At 47.5% G+C, this 17,456-nt stretch overlaps 1 protein-coding gene across 1 annotated transcript; it reads right to left on the reverse strand.

Moving 5' to 3' along the window:
- Nucleotides 1–513: 513 nt before the first annotated feature.
- Nucleotides 514–9,023, reverse strand: LOC128826333 (uncharacterized). The gene is made up of 3 exons (XM_054009582.1): nt 8,836–9,023; nt 7,912–8,115; nt 514–1,574 (listed from the first exon to the last, which is right to left on the reverse strand). Exons 1-3 carry the CDS (start codon nt 9,021–9,023, stop codon nt 866–868), a joined length of 1,101 nt encoding a protein of 366 aa, XP_053865557.1. The 3' UTR covers nt 514–865.
- Between the last annotated feature and the right edge of the window lie 8,433 nt (nt 9,024–17,456).

Raw genomic sequence — 17,456 nt, forward strand, 5'->3', positions numbered from 1 at the left:
ACCTCCCATCCCCCATCCCCGTCTGGCCCAGCCTCATGTTCCATCCCGCATTTCCCCCTCCTCTCGCCACGTCCCATCCCCGTCTGTCCCATGCTTGCCACCTCCCATCCCCCCTCTGCCCTGCACCTCACCACGTCCCCTCCCCACTCTGCCCTGCACCTCGCCACGTCCCATCCCCGCTCTGCCCTGCCCCTCGCCACGTCCCATCCCCGTCTGCGCCGTGCTCTCCATGTCCCATCCCTGCTCTGTCCTGCCCTCGCCACCTCCCATCCCCCACCCCCGTCTGGCCCAGCCTCATGTTCCATCCGGCATTTCCCCATCCTCTCACCACGTCCCATCCCCGTTTGTCCCATGCTTGCCACGTCCCATCCCCACTCTGCCCTGCACCTCGCCCCGTCCCATCCCCTGTCTGACCCGACACCCCCGCCATGTCCCATCCCCCATCTGGCCCACCCCCCGCCATATCCCATCCCCGATCTGCCACCCCGACCCCTTCCTATCGTACCCCCCATCTGCCCCATCCACTGACACGTCCCATCTGTGGCACCCCTGTTTGTATTCAGCGCTCCACACTGGAATTGCACACACATGACACAGATGGGGCTGCAGCACTACACAGAGCGAGAGAGATCGCAGGGCAAATCCAGGACTGCCGTACCACGGTTGTGGGCACCCTAGAAATGAGAGCAAGGGGGAAGGATTGCAGGCCCCCCCCCCAGTATCTATGGCAATAGCTAGATAGAGGGTGTGACACAGAGGCGGATGTGTTAGCCAGAGAGACAGAGGGGTATGTAAGGGAGACGAATTGACTGGTGTGTTGACTGGTTGTATCCCAGCCAGCCAACTCATCCCCACTGGGATCCCGTCACCCGTGGGCTCTCTGTGGCACCTCCCCCATCTCCGGCACCCCCTCCAGGCAGGGGTTTTGGCTGAGGCTCTTCTCCTCACAGCTGGCGCAGTGGTTGTTATCACACTTGTACATTGGGGCGTTTTGGATGGTTTGCCAGGCTTCCCACAATGCTTTCCGCTTCTGGGCCTTGTCTGGTGGGTAGACCTGCCGGAAGGCCAATGCCCGGAAGTTGTTGTTGATGGCGCCGAAGACCCCGTCCATGAGGTCCCGGATGTAGAAGCAGCTCGAGTCGTTAAGGCAGGTGCCCAGGCACGGCGAGTTCTTGGTGAAGAAGATGAGGCAGCTGTTCCAACCACAGCGTTGGCCTGGGGACCACTTCTTGTAGCAGTTGTTGCCGCATTCCTTGCATGGGACATGGGTTTCTGGGCAGGTCTCCTGGCCCCGGGTCTTGTCCAGGAGGCGGGAGACGGGGCTGATGCCGTTCTGGTCCGGGCTGAGGAGCAGGAACTCAGAGTGCAGGGTGGAGTTCTTCTTCTGGAACTTGGGCCGGGCGGCTGTGACGTTCTGGCCCTCGAACAGCTCCTTGCTGTTGAGTTTAGCCTTCATCTCGTTCAGCTCCGTCTCATTCAGATACATCTTCAGCTGCTCCTCGTGGAGGAGATTACACGCTGCCTGGGGCAGGCTCACCGCAGCTGCGTATTGGCCGTCCTTGTCAGGGCGAAACCTTTTGGGGGGAAAAGAGGAGAGAGTCTGGGTCACAGATTCATAGAGTTTAAAGCCAGAAGGGACCATTGTGACCATCTAGTCTGAGCTCCTGCATGGCCCAGGCCAGAGAGCCTCCCCCAGGGATCCCTGCCCATGACTCCTGTATGAGCTAGGGTGGATGTTTGAGAAAGAAACATCCAGCCCTGGTTTAAAGACTCCATGTAATGGAGACGCTACCGTGTCCCTTAGTAAGTTGTTCTACCGGTTAGACATTGCGCCTTATTTCCCCCCTGAAATTGTCTCGCTTTAGCATCCAGCCACTGGATCTCGTTCTGCCTCTGTCTGCTTTACTGAAGCGCCCTCTGCCATAGGCACCGACTCCATGGATGCTCTGGGGCTGGAGCTCCCACGGAAAAAAAATAGTGGGTGCTCAGCACCCATCAGCCACCCGCCAATCAGCTGTTCGGTGGTGGGTGGGAGGCACTGGGGGAGGGGGCGGAGCTGGGGTGGAAAGAGGCGGAGCAAGGGTGGAGCCTTGGGGGAAGAGGCAGAGTGGGGAAAATGAAAGTCGGCGCCTGTGCCCTCTGCTGTCAGAAATCTCCTCCCCACGCAGATACGTATAGACCGTGCTCAAGTCATGTCTCTTGGCCTTCTCTGTGATAAGCCAAATAGACTGAGCTCCTTTAGTCTCTCGCTAGGAGATCCAGACCTCGGATCCATCTTTTCCGATCCCTTTCCAATTGTTCAGCATCCTGTTTGCAGCATGGACCCTAGAACTGGACGCAGTGTCCCATAAAGGTGTCGATAACATTGTATACAGAGGTGATGCCTCCTCTCTGCTACCCAATATTCCTGTTTATCCAGTCAAGTGTTGCTTTCGCCTTCTCAGCTCCAGCATTGCACTGGGAGCTCATGTTCTGTTGGCTTCCACCGTGACCCCTGGATGCTTTGCAGAGTCCTCACTTTCCAGGAGACAATCCCCATCCAGTAACTGTGATCTGCGCTCTTTGCTCCTACATGTCTGACCTGGCACTGGGCTGTGTTAAAACACCCTCCCTTCTCTGTGTCTCAGCCCCCCCCCCACCTCCAGACACCCACACATTCCTTACGAGGGGGCAGTGGGTGGGTGATTAGTGAGGGAAGATGGGACTCAGAGTGGTGGGAATACAGCGAGGCCTACATAAGCAATGACATGGGCAACTCTCTAGAAAGAAGAAAGACACACAGCCCTTGACACAGGAGAGAGTGGGGCAGATCCATGAAATAGAGGGGGAAGGGAGGTGGCACCCAGGCATCTGGTGGTGAGAGTGGGAGGGTTGGAAGGAGACCAGGTGCGTGCAGTGAACTTGGCTGACACACACTAGGAAGGCTGCAACCCCCATGTGCATGTGTGTTTGCATATATATGTTCTTGTTCCGATACTATATATATATATATTGTGGCAGAGCTCTGACCTTGTCCCCATGGGTCCTGCGCTTCTAGGCGGTCTATGCTAGCTTCAGTGGCTCTCTGTGACCCTCCCCGTAGCCCTTCTGTCTCTAGGGCCAGGGTTACAGTCCACTGAGCCCTTTTCATCATAATCCAGCAAGGAGGTTGGTGAGAGAACTCCCACAGTCTCTGTTGTCCCTAGGGCTTGTTTTAGAACAGTTTAGTCTCCTGTCCTGACAGGGGCCTGACTTCCCCACCCAGGAGGTGTTCCTGTAGTGGTGGGTTGGGGGGAACCCGGGCCCACCCTCTACTCCGGGTTCCGGCCCAGGGACCCTAATGGTAGCAGCTATTGGCAGCCAACCTTTCACTGCCAGAGTTGCTACATTTCCCTTGGCCACTTCCCCACAGCTCTCCTGCTTCTCCCTTCTTCACCCTTATCTTAGGGCTTCCTTATCAATAACTTGAGGGTGTCTTCATTAACCAGTCCTTCAGCCGCACTTCCTCTCCTCTGGCTCCCTGGCTCTCCTCTGCCTGACTGGAGTGAGCCCTTTTTATAGTATCAGCGGGGCCTTAATTAGAGTCAGGTGGTCACATTAGCTTAATGGCCTCACCTGACTCTTTGCAGGTTAATTGGAGTCAGGTGTTCTCATTAGCCTGGAGCAGGCCCTGCTCTGATCAGTCAGGGAACAGAAAACTGTTAATCCAGTGGCCAGTATACCTGCCTTCTGCTATTCTGCTGTATCCAACTGGCCTGGGTCTATCACAGTATATATATATATACATATATATTTCCAGATCATTGATACAGATATTTAATAGTATCAGGACAAGAACAGAGGCCTGGGGAATCCCACTGGAACAGTCTCCATTCTCTAAGGATTTTCTCTTTGCAATGACGTGCTGAGATCTATCAGTTAGCCAGTTTTTAATCCATTGAATGTGAGCTACATTGATTTTGTAGAGTGCTAATTTCTTTTATTAGAGTGTCACATGAGACTAAGTCAAAGCCCTTGCACAGGCAATGTCTAGAATGTCAGTGTGACAAGCGTGGGAATTTTGGTGATATTTTTATGATTCTGATGCATGCCTCAGTTTCTCTCTACTTGGAATTGCTACGCATGGAGTGTAAAGGGTTAGAAAGCAGCTTTTGGGGCAGAGGAGGAGACATCTGGTGCTGGGTCACACAACTGTCTGGGGGGTATGCATGGGTTGTTAATTGGCTGAAACAGACCCATACCAGTGGAGGATCCAGAAAAACAGTGGGAACCCCAAGGACTGACCAATTGACACCTAACAATGGGAATCTCTGTCAGGCAGTACATGTGAACTCAGCAGGGCTGGAGGATGATGGGCCAGGAGGTGACGGGAGTCTGGGATGGAAGCTGCCCTTTGGAGAGACACAGCAGCTCTTATCCGGAATGACAGAGGCCTGGTAGATTGATCCCACTGAGCGATGTAGTTAAGCCAACCTATGCCCTGGTGTAGCCAGCGTGAGGTCGGTGGACGAACTCTTCCATCAGCCTCTCAAAGAAGTGGATTAATACAGTGATGAGAGACCCCCTCCCGTTGGCATAGGTAGGGTCTACACTGCAGCACTGCAGCGGTGTCCCTGTAGCGTTTCAAGTGTAGACAAGCCTAGAGAGACGGGGCCCAAATGGATTCCACGGCAGCTTGGCCGGGTACAGCCCTGATGTCGGCCAGTCTGGGCAGAGCCCCGATGTCGGCCAGTCTGGGCTGTGTCATAACCTTCGCTCCTCTGTGCTCACCTATGGCCTGCCCAGTGCTGGGTTCCCGGTGACTGCTAGACCCGGCTCTGTGTTGCAGAGGCTGCCTGGTGTCGCTGCAAGACTGGGTGAGATGCATGAGACCCTGAAAAGCATCAAAGTCTGTGACTGGGATGGAGTGAAGCAGGAGGGCAGGAGCTCAGGGGCTCAGTCTCAGAAGTGGGGAGAGTTTGTGGCCTGCCTTTAAGGAGGACTGGGACCCCTTGGGGGGTCTGGCACACTGTCAAGGGACTGTGTAAAGCTGGGGCTGTAGCCCATAGGGTTGGCTCGCCCTCATTCTAGTCAGCTGTGACGCAAGGAACCTACAGGCTGTATCCTGTCAGACATTCGCTCAAGCAAGTTAGCGTAAGTGCAGTCGAGTATCGTCGGCCTGTGATACAGATAAAGGGTCTGACAGTTACCCTGAGATTTTGGGGAACTAGGAATAATTTGCGTAATAGCAGGAGTTGGAACTTAACAGTACACGGCAATCGCAGGAACATGGACGTGAGAACCACCAATCTGCTCGAGCATGAGGTGACCGGTATGATAATGAGCTAAAACAGCATGAATATCTATCACTGTGTTTGCCTATGGGATAAATGCCCCCTTGTTGGGGTCCACTAGGCATAGCTACCAGGTAACTCGGGAGAGTGGAAGGCCAAAAGTGCCGATGAAGCTCTTTTGCTCTGGGCCTACCTGAACCACAGTGACTCCATCTTGGGAACTCTCACCTACTTCTATGCTAACTGCTTACATGCTCTGAAGTAGGCTGAAGCAGAAATGTAATGTCAGCTTTTTAGCAGATGGCTGCAGTTTCACTCACACTAGCAGAAATAATAGAGATAAGAAGCGGGGTAGTTAGTTTGCAGGCATCTAATCCAAGGTTGCAAAGGCTGAGAAAGTTTTCTCACAAGCTTATATAGAGCTTATTGTAACAGTTGTCTGGAAGGGAGGGGTAAGGGGGACAGCCAGACAAAGAGATGTATGCAAACAGTTTGGAGTATAAAAGGTAAAAGTTGTTTGTATTTGTTGCACTGGATTTGAGACATGCTGGTCTCCTAGTGCCATTTCAGAGCTCTGAAATAAACTTGGCTTGCTTTCTCCCCTCGGTGTCTTTATTGGTGCCAAGCACACCGGGCAACGAACCCCTGTTTGCCATCTCGGGGCCCAGTTCTGGGCAGGCAACACCCTCATATTATCAGGGTGAGGATGTTAGATTTGGGCATGGAAGGTTGAGCATAAGCGTGAATATTCATGATAGCACGCAGGCTGTATAATAGGGTACACCACCATGTGGAGGGTTGGTTTTTTCCATTATTTGACCTTTCAGCTCTATTGTTATCTACCATGAACCGTGGGCAGCGAGGACCCAGCACCTGAACACCATCAGACTCATTCGGCATGCCAGAGACGGGGCTGGTTCTTTGTCTCTCACCACCAGATCCTCGAGGAAGGGTGTGAATATGCAAACCTAAAAGCTCATGCAAAGAATGATACCATACCTATTCCCAATACTGGATTAATCCTACCTCTCTATGTGGCTTGGAGCTTCTCTGGTTTTTTCACTGATTTTAATCAAAATCTCCAAGGCTTTGTTTTGCCCTCAGCATGAATGTCCATGCCACACACCTCGAGGTTCCCTACAAAATACTGAACTTGTTGGTTTTAGTTGTGTCTAGCCTGATTCTGGGACAAGAACCCTCTTACCCTCGGCCCATTCATCAATTGGCAATGAATACAAGTATTACTAACCATTAAAAAGGATCAGGCAACAGGCTTAGCACTGATCCCGGGGAGCTGCAGCAGTCAGCACAGTGACCTTTATCAACCAAACACCGAATCTCCTCGCAGAAGGATACTGAGTTTGTTTCCCAAGACCTGTTTCCCATGAAGCCATGCTGGCTGGTGCGAATTCCCTTTCCATTCTTTATTCTTGGCACCCTGTATGAAGCATTCCCATGATTCTGCCCAGGATCAATGTCAGAGGAAATGGGGAGACACACTGAGTCACTGGCATGGCGGAGGAAGTGGGGGCATGAGAACCCTGATATCAAGGTGAGGGGACAATGGAAGCACATACAGATTTTGCCCAGGATTGGTGTCAGGTACCAGCCTATACTTCCCCAGACCATTCCATTTACTCTTTGTAAATACAGGCACAACCTTATCTTCCCTCCCTGCATCCTCTGGAACTTCCCCAGGGTTCCAGGTTGTGTTAAAAATCTACATCAATTGCTGAGAGAGCTCTCAGCCAGTTCTTTTAAGACTCTTGGGTGCAAATGATCTGGAACTGATTTATTTCAAAGGGAGTGTACGGCAAGCACATGACTATTGCTCATCAAAATATTTCAGACAGAACAGTTTTCCTTAGGGAAAGCCTGACTCAAAAAAATCTAAAGGTTTCAAGGGAATACATTGATTTTGTGTAATTTTTTGATGAAAAATAATCACAACAATTTGTTTAGATTGAAACATTTGGTTGCGACTTTATTTTTTTTAACCTTTGTTATATAATGTTATATTACTGGTATATAATATACCAGTGAAAACATCTGTATTTTTATATTATATTATATTATATTAAACATAAAAGTCAAGCTGCTAAAGCTGAAATGGAAACATTATGAACTTACTGAAATGAAATAGTTAGATGTGGTCAAACCAAAATCTGTTTTCAATTTTTCCAAAACAAAATTTGGAATTCCCATTCTGTAGGAGATTTCAAATTTTAGTTCTGATTCATAAGGAAAAAAAATAGAAGTTTCAGAATTTCCGATGGATCTGGAATTCCGGTTTGTGACCAGCCCTTCACACAAATAATGAGACTCACATCTTCCCCCTGCTCCTCCAGAATCACCCCTTTCCCAGCTCTGGGCCCCATCTCCTCCTGCACCCCCAGAATCACCCCTCCTAGATCTGGGCCCCATCTCACCCCTGCACCCCCAGAATCATCCATCTCAGCTCAGGGCTCCCTCTCCCCCCTATATACCCAGAATCACCCCCTCCCAGCTCTGCCATGGACTGAACCATTTATGCCAGCCAGATAGAAAGCCACTGAGGGCAAATGTGAAGCATCTTCCCCCCTTTTCCCTCTGCTTTACCCCCGGGAAGGGCAGAGGGGTCACAGTCAGATGGGAAATGCCCCACTGGGGCCTCACTTACTTATCAATATAATTCACAATCACTTTGAGTGCGGCCGGGTTGATGCTCCTGGTGGTCTCTGGCCCGAAGCAGAGGAGAAGGGGCAGCAGCAGGAGTCCAGGGTGTCCGTGGTTTGCTGCCCTGAACACAGACCTGGTTCCCAAGCTGGCCTGGTTGCGCTGCAGGGGGCCCAGGCTTGGCACCCTGGAGGCTACAGGCCTGGCCCTGTGGAACCATGTGGGGCCTTGGGGCCTGACCCACTAATGGGGGCTGAGGTGGGCAGGGCTGTGGGGGGGGGTGAGGAGCTGGTGGGGAGTGCAGCTGAGGTGAATAGACTCTCAGGAGGGGTGGGGGAGGGCTGGGGCCAGCAGCCAACCAGCACCAGACCCAGACCGGCCGAGACCATCTGCACCTTCGGGTGAACTGGCCAGAGGTGCTCATTGCTCGAGGCGCTGGCCAGACACAGAGTCGCCGAGATCGGGGCCCTGTCACGCCAGGCACTGCCCAGACACAGAGTGAGAGACAATCTCTGGCCTGAGGAGCGCACCCTGACTAGTGCTGTTAGGGGGTTAAGTGGGTGTTATCTGGCCGAGATTTTCAAGGAAGCTGAATCAGCTGAATCCAAACTGCGAGGGGCCCAGTTTGCCCTGGAGTTTGGGGAAGTGAGAGCAGAGGAAGGTGCCAACCCCGTTCACCGGCTGTGTGGATTTTGCTGACTGGGGCTGGGTTAGACTGAACAACATGTCAGCGCTTTAGCCAGGCAGCACCAATGGGACCTTTCACCTGCGGTTCCTGGGTGCAGTGTGTGGCCCAGCAATGCCCCAGGCGGCGTGTGGTGGAGAAAGCTGAGGGCACGTCCTGGGCAGGGGTGCTGGGAGCAGGATTTGGGAATTATCTGAGTGCACAGTTGGAACCAGGTGGGGCTAATGCCTCAGCCCTGTTCACCTGTGCCCAGCAGAGAGGTGGGGGGCAGGAGGACTCAGCAGGGTTTCCATGGGGCAGGAGGAGGCGGGGGTGTTGTGGTGGAAGATTGTCTCAAACACACAGGCTGTGTCGTTGTTGCTGCCCTGGGAGGCACCACTGGCCGTCCCCATGATGTGAAAGAGCCTCTTCTCCTGCAGCCACATCCCCATGCGGGTGAGCTGAGGGTGCAGATCAGGCACCTGCTCTGTCTGTGGGTCCCAGCCAGGAGCCTCCCCTCTGGCCACCGGGGAGCAGGCAACACTGGGACAGCTGGGCTGGGATCAGTGGGGCCGGGCAGCTGTCCCCTTCCCTTCAGCCGAGCTCCACAGTCGCTCTCTGCATCTTTTCCAGCCAGTTCCTGGGCAGAGCCTCCTCCCTTCTTCCAGGGCTGCCTGCAACTGGCATGGGGCTGGCTGGAGAATGGCCCTTTGACCCTGCACTGCCAGGGGCCAGAGCAGAGTGAGAGCAGAGACATGGGCCACCAGCTTGGCCATGGGCTGGCCAGCCCTGAGCTCTGGGCCGGCTGCATCCCTGCCCCTCCCTCAGCCCCGTCACCCCTGGGAGAAGGGCTGGTGGCTAGAAGCAGGGAGACCATTTCCTGCCCCTCCCCAGTCAGCCAGCGCCATGGGGAATGGTCGTGGGGCATCTGTCATAGGGCCCAGCCAGCGGCCTCCCCGGCCATCCAGCAGGGCTGCTGTGAGAGGATCTAAGTCTCTGTGCGTTGCACCCCAGGGATATTGCGAGCTCCTGGATCCTGACCAGAAGCCAGCCACTGCCCCAGCCTCAGGATCCAGACACCACTCGGGGTGCAGCCCTTCCCCCCAGCACCTCCCTCTGGGTTTGGGAACCCAGCCATCCGCCCAGCCCCTGGGTACAGCATGCACCTCTCCCCATACTGCCCCCCCCAGCATGAAACTGCTGTTTCCAGTTTAATGCCCTCAGGGTGCGCAGCCGGTGTGAAGCGGACAACACACAGGCATACGGGCACACTGTGACCTCATTGTGCTCCTTATATTTGGTCATGGAAAGCCCAGGGAAGTGTAGATCATACAGTGACATCAAACCTCCCAGGACCCTGGTGTCTGGTCCCATTGACTCCAAGGGAGTGGGGCCATTTCACACCAGCTGCGATCTGGAGCGGAGCCATTGACTCAGGCCTTGCTTTTGGCCCATGAACTCTCCTTAGTGAGGCCATGTCTGTGGGTCATGTGTGGTGTTTGGGCACCAAGCCCGAGAGTCCATTGGTCTCTCTCTCATCAGGTTATTTTGGATGTGAGTCCTTCAGGGAAACGATTCTCAGGGGTTTATTTCCTGTTGAAGTAACTTCCCAGACTGTGCCAAGCTCGTGTCACTGCCCTGGGATCGGCGTGAGGGGAGTGTCTATGTTGCTGAAATCAATGGGGTTACGTTGATCACACCAGCTGGGATCTGGCCCTGTCTGCTCAATCCCTCTCCATTTCCCCACTCCAAGGGGGGTGAAAAACAAACCCAGCCCCAGGCCCTCCCTGCGCACACAGCCCTGGCCAGCGGGGACCCCAGACCGCAGTGCTGCCACTCCGCACACCCCAAGAAAGAGTGAAGCTGGCACCAGCCGTCATCAACAGAGACCTGACTCCTCCCCCTCTCCCACAGCCCTGGGAGAGTGCCCCCCGCTCCCTTAGGGGAAAGCCTGGCAGTGTGTGACAGATGAGCGCACCGTCTTGGCCACTCACCAGATTGCTGTGAGGGGACCCAGCCACTGGATCCTGAGTATGAAGAAAGTCCAGACTTTGTCCCTGTCTTGGGGTCCCCAGGCACACTCTTGGGGTGCAGACCCTCTGCCTAGCACCCGCCCTGACAGCTTAGACACCCGGCGCCCTGCCCAGCCCCTGCAACCAGAGCCACGGGCAGAATCTGAGATTCCTGGTTACCAGTGTGCTGCTGCTGACAACGGGAGAGATGTTTAACCCAGTGAGACACTGTTTGTCAAGTCCTTCTCCCGTGGCTGGTCTAGGAAGGCGCTAGTGACTACTCCTTGAGCTCAGCTAATAAGAGCCTAAGTTAGGGAGCTAAAGTGTAAGGGGTTCAAACGTTGCTGCTGATCTACGTAGGGCAGAGTGTTCTTTTCATTCTGGGTTTGTACAGCGCCTACGTACTCCTCTTTGTTTTTACGAAAACTAATTCCCCCTTGCTAAATACTCACCCCTTCTTGTCAACTGTTTACATTGGCCTCATTAGCACTACAAAAATGATTCCACTCCTTCTTGTCAACCGTTGAGTACAGCCCACTTCCACCTTAACTGAATAGGCTTGTTAGCACTGACCCCCCACTTGGTAAGGCAACTCCCATCTTTTCATATGCTGTGTATTTATACCTCCCTACTGTATGTTCCACTCCATGCATCCGATGAAGAGGGTTTTAGCCCACGAAAGCTTATGTCCAAATAAATTTGTTAGTCTCTAAGGTGCCTCTCGTTGTTTTACCTGTAAGCTTTGTAAAAAGGAAACAAACCCTTAAATTTTTTTTGCTAGCAGTGAATATAAAGATGTTCTATTTCTCGCAAAAATATACCAGCTTGTTTTTTAAAGTTATGCCCGAAGGTAAACTTCTGTAAAGAAATTCTATAAAACTCCTCTAGGCTAACTTAAAAGAAGAAGCAGCTGAGGTAAAAGAGTGAACACATTTTACCAGAGAGAAGGAATCTGTTTCCCCACCGCACACACTTTGAAGTATAAGATCCTGAAGAAACAAACCTTTAAAAAAGTTTCCTTAATTTTCATACCTAAATAATTATCATTCTTGCAACACAAAGATTTTAGTCTAAAGGCCATGCCTGATAAGAAAACCCCAGTGTACAGGAATGTCAATTGTAAAGAAATAGCAATATAACCATTTACAATCCAAATAAAATGTATTTAACACGTGCTTTTAAACTGTTTTACAATAAAAGTTTAAAGGAGAGAAATTCTGTAGCAACAGGTCCCCCGTCCTTTTTTTTCCTAGAAGAAAATTATGTAAAGGAGGTAGATAAAAATGGCCCCCCTCCCCTTGTTATTCATAGAAACAACCCTCCCCTCCCCACTTTCTTCTTTCCTAATGTTTTTTTAAATCTAAATCAAGGACAAATCAACTTTTAACACATTAATTAAAGGGAACAGGCATGTAGATTTCTTTATTTAGCTTTGTTAAAGACACTTGTGGAAGTTATATCAAACTTCCTTATTTCATTTACCGGAAACTGACTTTAGCTTTGTAAAGGGTAAACATAATTTACAATAAAAGTTTAAGAGGAATGAATAACTGCATGAAGAAGTAAGATAAATATCCCCCCTCCCTTGTTATTTGGAGCTGTTAACTACTGCAACAAAAAATATTTATTAGGAATAAAGCTTTATAAAAATTTTAAAAGACAAAAGCCATGGTTTTGTGACGGCATGAAGTTCAGAGATAGCCCTCACCCTTCCTGACTTTCCCCCTCCATTTAACGCTTTTGCTAAACATGCAGTGTTTAATCATATCAAATACAGTTTTTTAAAAGTTTAACATGAAAATACAACATTGAATGAGCTGTCACATAACAAGGCCTTTTTGGGGAATGTTTCATATGCAGTGAGGCCTATTTGAAGCAGCAAGCTTTTTTAAAAGCTGCAGGGAAAGCACTTAAAATTAAATAAGGTGAGTAAAAGCTGTACTATCACAACTTTTAAAAATAACGTAAGCATTTTTTTACATTTGAAAAAGATGCCAAGTTTACTCAGTTTCCACAACTAAATTATTATCATCTCTGCAACAGAAAGATTTTAGTGTAAAGGCCATGACTAGTAAGAAACCCCTGTGTACAGGAATGTCACTTGTAAAGAAATAGCAATATAACCATTTACAACCAAAATAAAATGTATTTAACACGTTCTTTTCAACTGTTTTAAAATAAAAGTTTAAAGAAGAGAAATTCTGTAGCAACAGTTCCCCCGTCCTTTTTTTCCCTAGAAGAAAATTATGCAAAGAAGGTAGATAAAAACTGACCCCCCCCCACACACACTTTCTTCTTATCTAATGTTTTTTAAAATCTAAACCAAGGACAAATCAACTTTTAAAACATTGATTAAAGGAAACAGGCACGTAGATTTTTTTATATAGTTTTGTTAAAGACATTTGTGAAAGTTATATCTTTACTGGAAACTGACTTTCGCGTTGTAAAGTGCGAATATCATTTACAATAAAAGTTTAAGAGGAATGAATTATAAGGTATAAAAATATTATAAAACTGAAGGTGCAACAGTGCCCATTCTCCCATGTCTTTAAATAGAAGCTCCTCCTTACTTAGGGAGAGAGACCGATGGACTTCTGAAATGTTAGCCCTAAACTATTGGCTAACCCTTGTGTGAAAAAGGATGAGCCATTTAAAGGGGGTTGGGCGTGGGGGTTGGGGGGAAGACTGTTGATTAAAGATGGCAAGGCCCTGGCCAACACCAGCAGTCAAACTGCTCATGAAAAGGTGTTATATGGGCGACGTTGTGGGACCTGAAGAAACAAACATATCATTGACACAAACGGTGTTTGAGATGGGTCATGGGAGTGGGGAAACAGGGATAGTCACCGACAACTGTGGCCACAAGAATGATGCTGAGGAGAAACATGAGGCCAGATCACTGAGCCAAGTTTTGCTTGAGACTCTGAACCCCGATCAGGAGAACCCAAACGATTCAAGCAAAGGAATGTACGAAGGCGAGGTGCAGGTATGTTATATATAAGAACGTTCAAAGGGGTTTGGCAGGATCCTGGTCACCAGCGCTCGGTTGGCTACAACATTTTGGCTCAAGCCTGCACAGATACATATTGTTTTGGAGGTTTTTTTAAGCTACATGCTGAAGGGGTCTCTTGACACACAGTGTAAAATGTTTTAAAAACACATTATGAAAAAGTACAAAGATGCCTTACATGTATTTCTTACGGTAATTTTTTCAGTAGCTGAGTAATGGTTCTTCGGAGGATTTGGAGATTCTGGACACCGACAGCTCAGAAGGGACAAATGGATTGGGCCCAATCTGTTTTTGCCCAGACCCAAAGAAAGATGCTCAACAGGATGCTGAAAGAGAGGGAAATGTTTATTCTATAGGCCTGTACTATCTAACATTGAGGAAGAAATATGGTATTGAGCCTGTGCAAGTTCATAAAATCGTAACGCATGCAATGGTACGAGTTGCTGTGCACAGAATCATCAAACAGTGCCTGAGAGAGAAGGAAATTGAGAATTGCCCTGGGTTCATCATAGATGTCTCCAATCAGAGGAGTCACGACTGCATAAACTGGTCTTTAGATGACGTAAACTGTAAAATTAAAGAAATTAGTGGTAGCTTGTGTAAGGAGAGTGTTTTAAATATCATCAAAACAATGAGGAGTCCGGTGGCACCTTAAAGATTAACAGATTTATTTGGGCATAAGCTTTCATGGGTAAAAAACCCACTTCTTCAGCTGCATGGAGTGAAAATTACAGATACAGGCATAAATATATATTGACACATGAAGAAAAGGGAGTTACTTTACAAGTGGAGAACCAATGTCGAAGGCCAATTCAGTCAGGGTGGATGTGGTCACTCCCAATAATTGATGAGGAGGTGTCAATACCAAGAGAGAGAAAATTGCTTTTGAAGTGAGCCAACCACTCCCAGTCCCTATTCAAGCCCAACTTGATGGTGTTAAGTTTACAAATGAATTATAGCTCTGGAAACTTTTTTTTAGCAAACTTAATGTCGGTGTCTATGTGTAAAACACTTTTTTACATGAGAGTTTTGTATAATATACTTATTCTCCAGGAAATTATTTCTTCACAATTGACATTCACGTACACAAGGCCTCCAGGCTCCTAAGCACACGTGGGGTGGCAACTGCTCCGGGCCCTGCGCTTTGGGGAGCCTCGTGGGCCGGCACGATTGACTGGTGTGGTCGGTCCTGGAAGTGACGGATTTGTCACTTCTGCCCTGGGCCCCGCCGCCCCAGGGATGGCGCTGGGGCCCAGAATTGCTGTCGGTGGGCCTGTTACTAGGCATGTCCTTTCTACTAAAATCTTTATGCCACAGAAATGACAATTATTTAGTTATGAAAATTAAGTAAACGTAACATCTCTTTAGGCTTGCGTTATTTAATTTTAAGCCTGTGCTTTCGCTGGAAAAGTTAACAGCTTTAAAAAAACATGCTGCTTCAAGTAGACCTCATTGTATGCTAATTTTTTTTATTGAAACACATATGTAAAATTGCTAGTTTGCATATTATACCCAGTTATTATTTTGGTAGTTTTAAAAATCCATTTTGAAAAGGATAGGCTCGTGTATCTTAAACATTTTTATTTCACTAAACTTCTACAAAACATTCCTAAAAGAGGCCTTGTTATGTTACAGCTGCATCAATGGTTGTGTTTTATGTTAAACTTTTAAACTTTTTTATAAAAACTTTATTTGATATAATTAAACACTGTATATTTAGTGAAAGAACATAAAAAAATTAAACTGAGGGCGAAAAAAGGCAAGAAAAGGGGTGGGGGGTTCAGGTGGGGTGGTGTTGGCGATGATGTTCATTTTTTCAAATAACAAGGGCGAGGCGGTCAATTTTTATCCACTTCCTCCATGCAGTTTTCTTCTAGGAAAACAAAGGAGGGGACCTGTTACTACATGATCTCTCTCCTTTAAACTTTTATTGTCAATGCTGGGGATAGGACATTCACTATTTTTTTGTGTGTTTTATATAAATCTAAACTCTAAAAAGCAAAGTGGTATTTTTTTTGAGAGAAGGGTTTGTTTCTTCAGGGTCAGTGTTTATATTACATCTTCAAAGCAGTTAGAAGGGGGTGGCAGGTTCGTGCAGTAAATATAAGGTTTTCCTTTACATTTGAAAAACTAGCCCATTTCTTTGTAAAAGCTGCTTTCTTGGTGTCATCTAGTGTAAAAACCTGCTAATATCGCTTTATTCTTATCATGCAGTTCTTCAAGCCTTTTATTGCAAACGCCGGGATACGACATTCTCCATTTCCAAAGCCAACAGCTAAAGTCAATTTCCAGTAAATGAAATAAGGAATCTGGATATAACTTTCACAAGTGTCCTTCAATGTAATTTCACTGCTGGTGCAAAACTAAATAAAGAAATAGACACGCCTGTTCCCATTAATTAATGTTTTAAAAGTCTGTTTGTCCTTGGTTTACATTTAAAAACATTAGGGAAGTAGAAAGTGTGTGGTGAGGAAAAACAGATTCCTTATCTCTGGTAAAATGTGTTAACTCTTTTCCATAAGCTGTTTTTCATGTTTCTCTATACTTTTTTTCTCTACTCTTTAAAACTCTTTCCCTTCATTTTCCTCTTTCTTTATGTAACTTTATTTTTAATCTTTTTTTTGATTGCTTTCTCTATTCTTAATTCAAAATACTCCTTTTTATTTTCTTTAAAATCAGCTTTTCTTTCTCTCGCTTTTTTTTTCAAAATAACCCTTATTTTTTCTCTAAAGCACTTTTAAAACTCTCTTTGCTCCTCTGTCTTGCTGCTTTCTATACTTGTATTTCAAAGTAACTTTTTATTTTCTCTTTTTAAAAAATACTTTCTTTTTCTCTAAAGTCTTCTTAAAACCCTCTCTTTATCCTCTGCTCATTAAACCCTCTCTCAACCTAACCAAGAAATCTTTAATTTCAAAATAACCCTTTTTATCTTTCTCTCTATTCTTATCTTTATATTTTACTCTTTTCTTTCATATACCTTTTGCTTATCTTCAATTTATTTAAACAATTCTTTTCATTTTCTCTTTAAAAAAAAACTTTCTTTTTTTCCATAAAGCACTTCTAAAAACCTTCTTACTGCCGTGTGTTCACTGACACTGGTTCTCTTGCCAAACGTGTCAATACACAGGCATACCAGCACACCTACCATTCCCCAATAAAAAAATATTTCAAAATCGCCGATGGTGCCAAACGGGTACCTGACCAGAAACAGGACTGGAAGGTGGGACATAAACCCTAGAAAGGGCATGGAAACCTGTCAAAAATACACGGTGATGAGACCTATTGAGTGGTATACTACTCAGGCACAGGAGTTAAGGGCGGCTCTTGCTCTTAAAATAAATTGGAGGGTCAAATCTTCTAGTCCTTAATCAAGTAAAACTTCTATTGTCATCAGCGGCTCCACTCACAGATATTAACATGTTCTCAATAACTATACATTTCATATATAAATATCTCAGCCATTTTATCCAGGGCTACACATTATATATGCATTGACTCAGGAAGTACATTTTCTGGCATACTCTGATCAGTGCTGAGCACACAGCTGGTGCCCAGTTAATAATAAAAATCATGACAATAATTGTTGACCTTATGGACTCTGTTGATGCAATTTCTGTTCTTTGTTCTGGAATTGGCCTGAATACAACTGAAACCCTAAGAATCTGAGGCATAAACACATCTGATCCTCATATGGCACTTTCTAATTCCTTCCTTTTCTCGAACTCAGAACAAAAAATGACAAAACAAAATGGTTTTTAGTTAAAATGTAAAATTGCACAGCAGCCCTTGCTCTGCAACCTGCCACCCCCTGGGAGTTAAGTGATCTTCTCTCATTTCACTCTGATCATCTCTCTTTTTTCCTT

This window comes from Malaclemys terrapin, chromosome 20 (assembly GCF_027887155.1).
Source record: "Malaclemys terrapin pileata isolate rMalTer1 chromosome 20, rMalTer1.hap1, whole genome shotgun sequence".
Lineage (NCBI taxonomy): Eukaryota > Metazoa > Chordata > Testudines > Emydidae > Malaclemys > Malaclemys terrapin.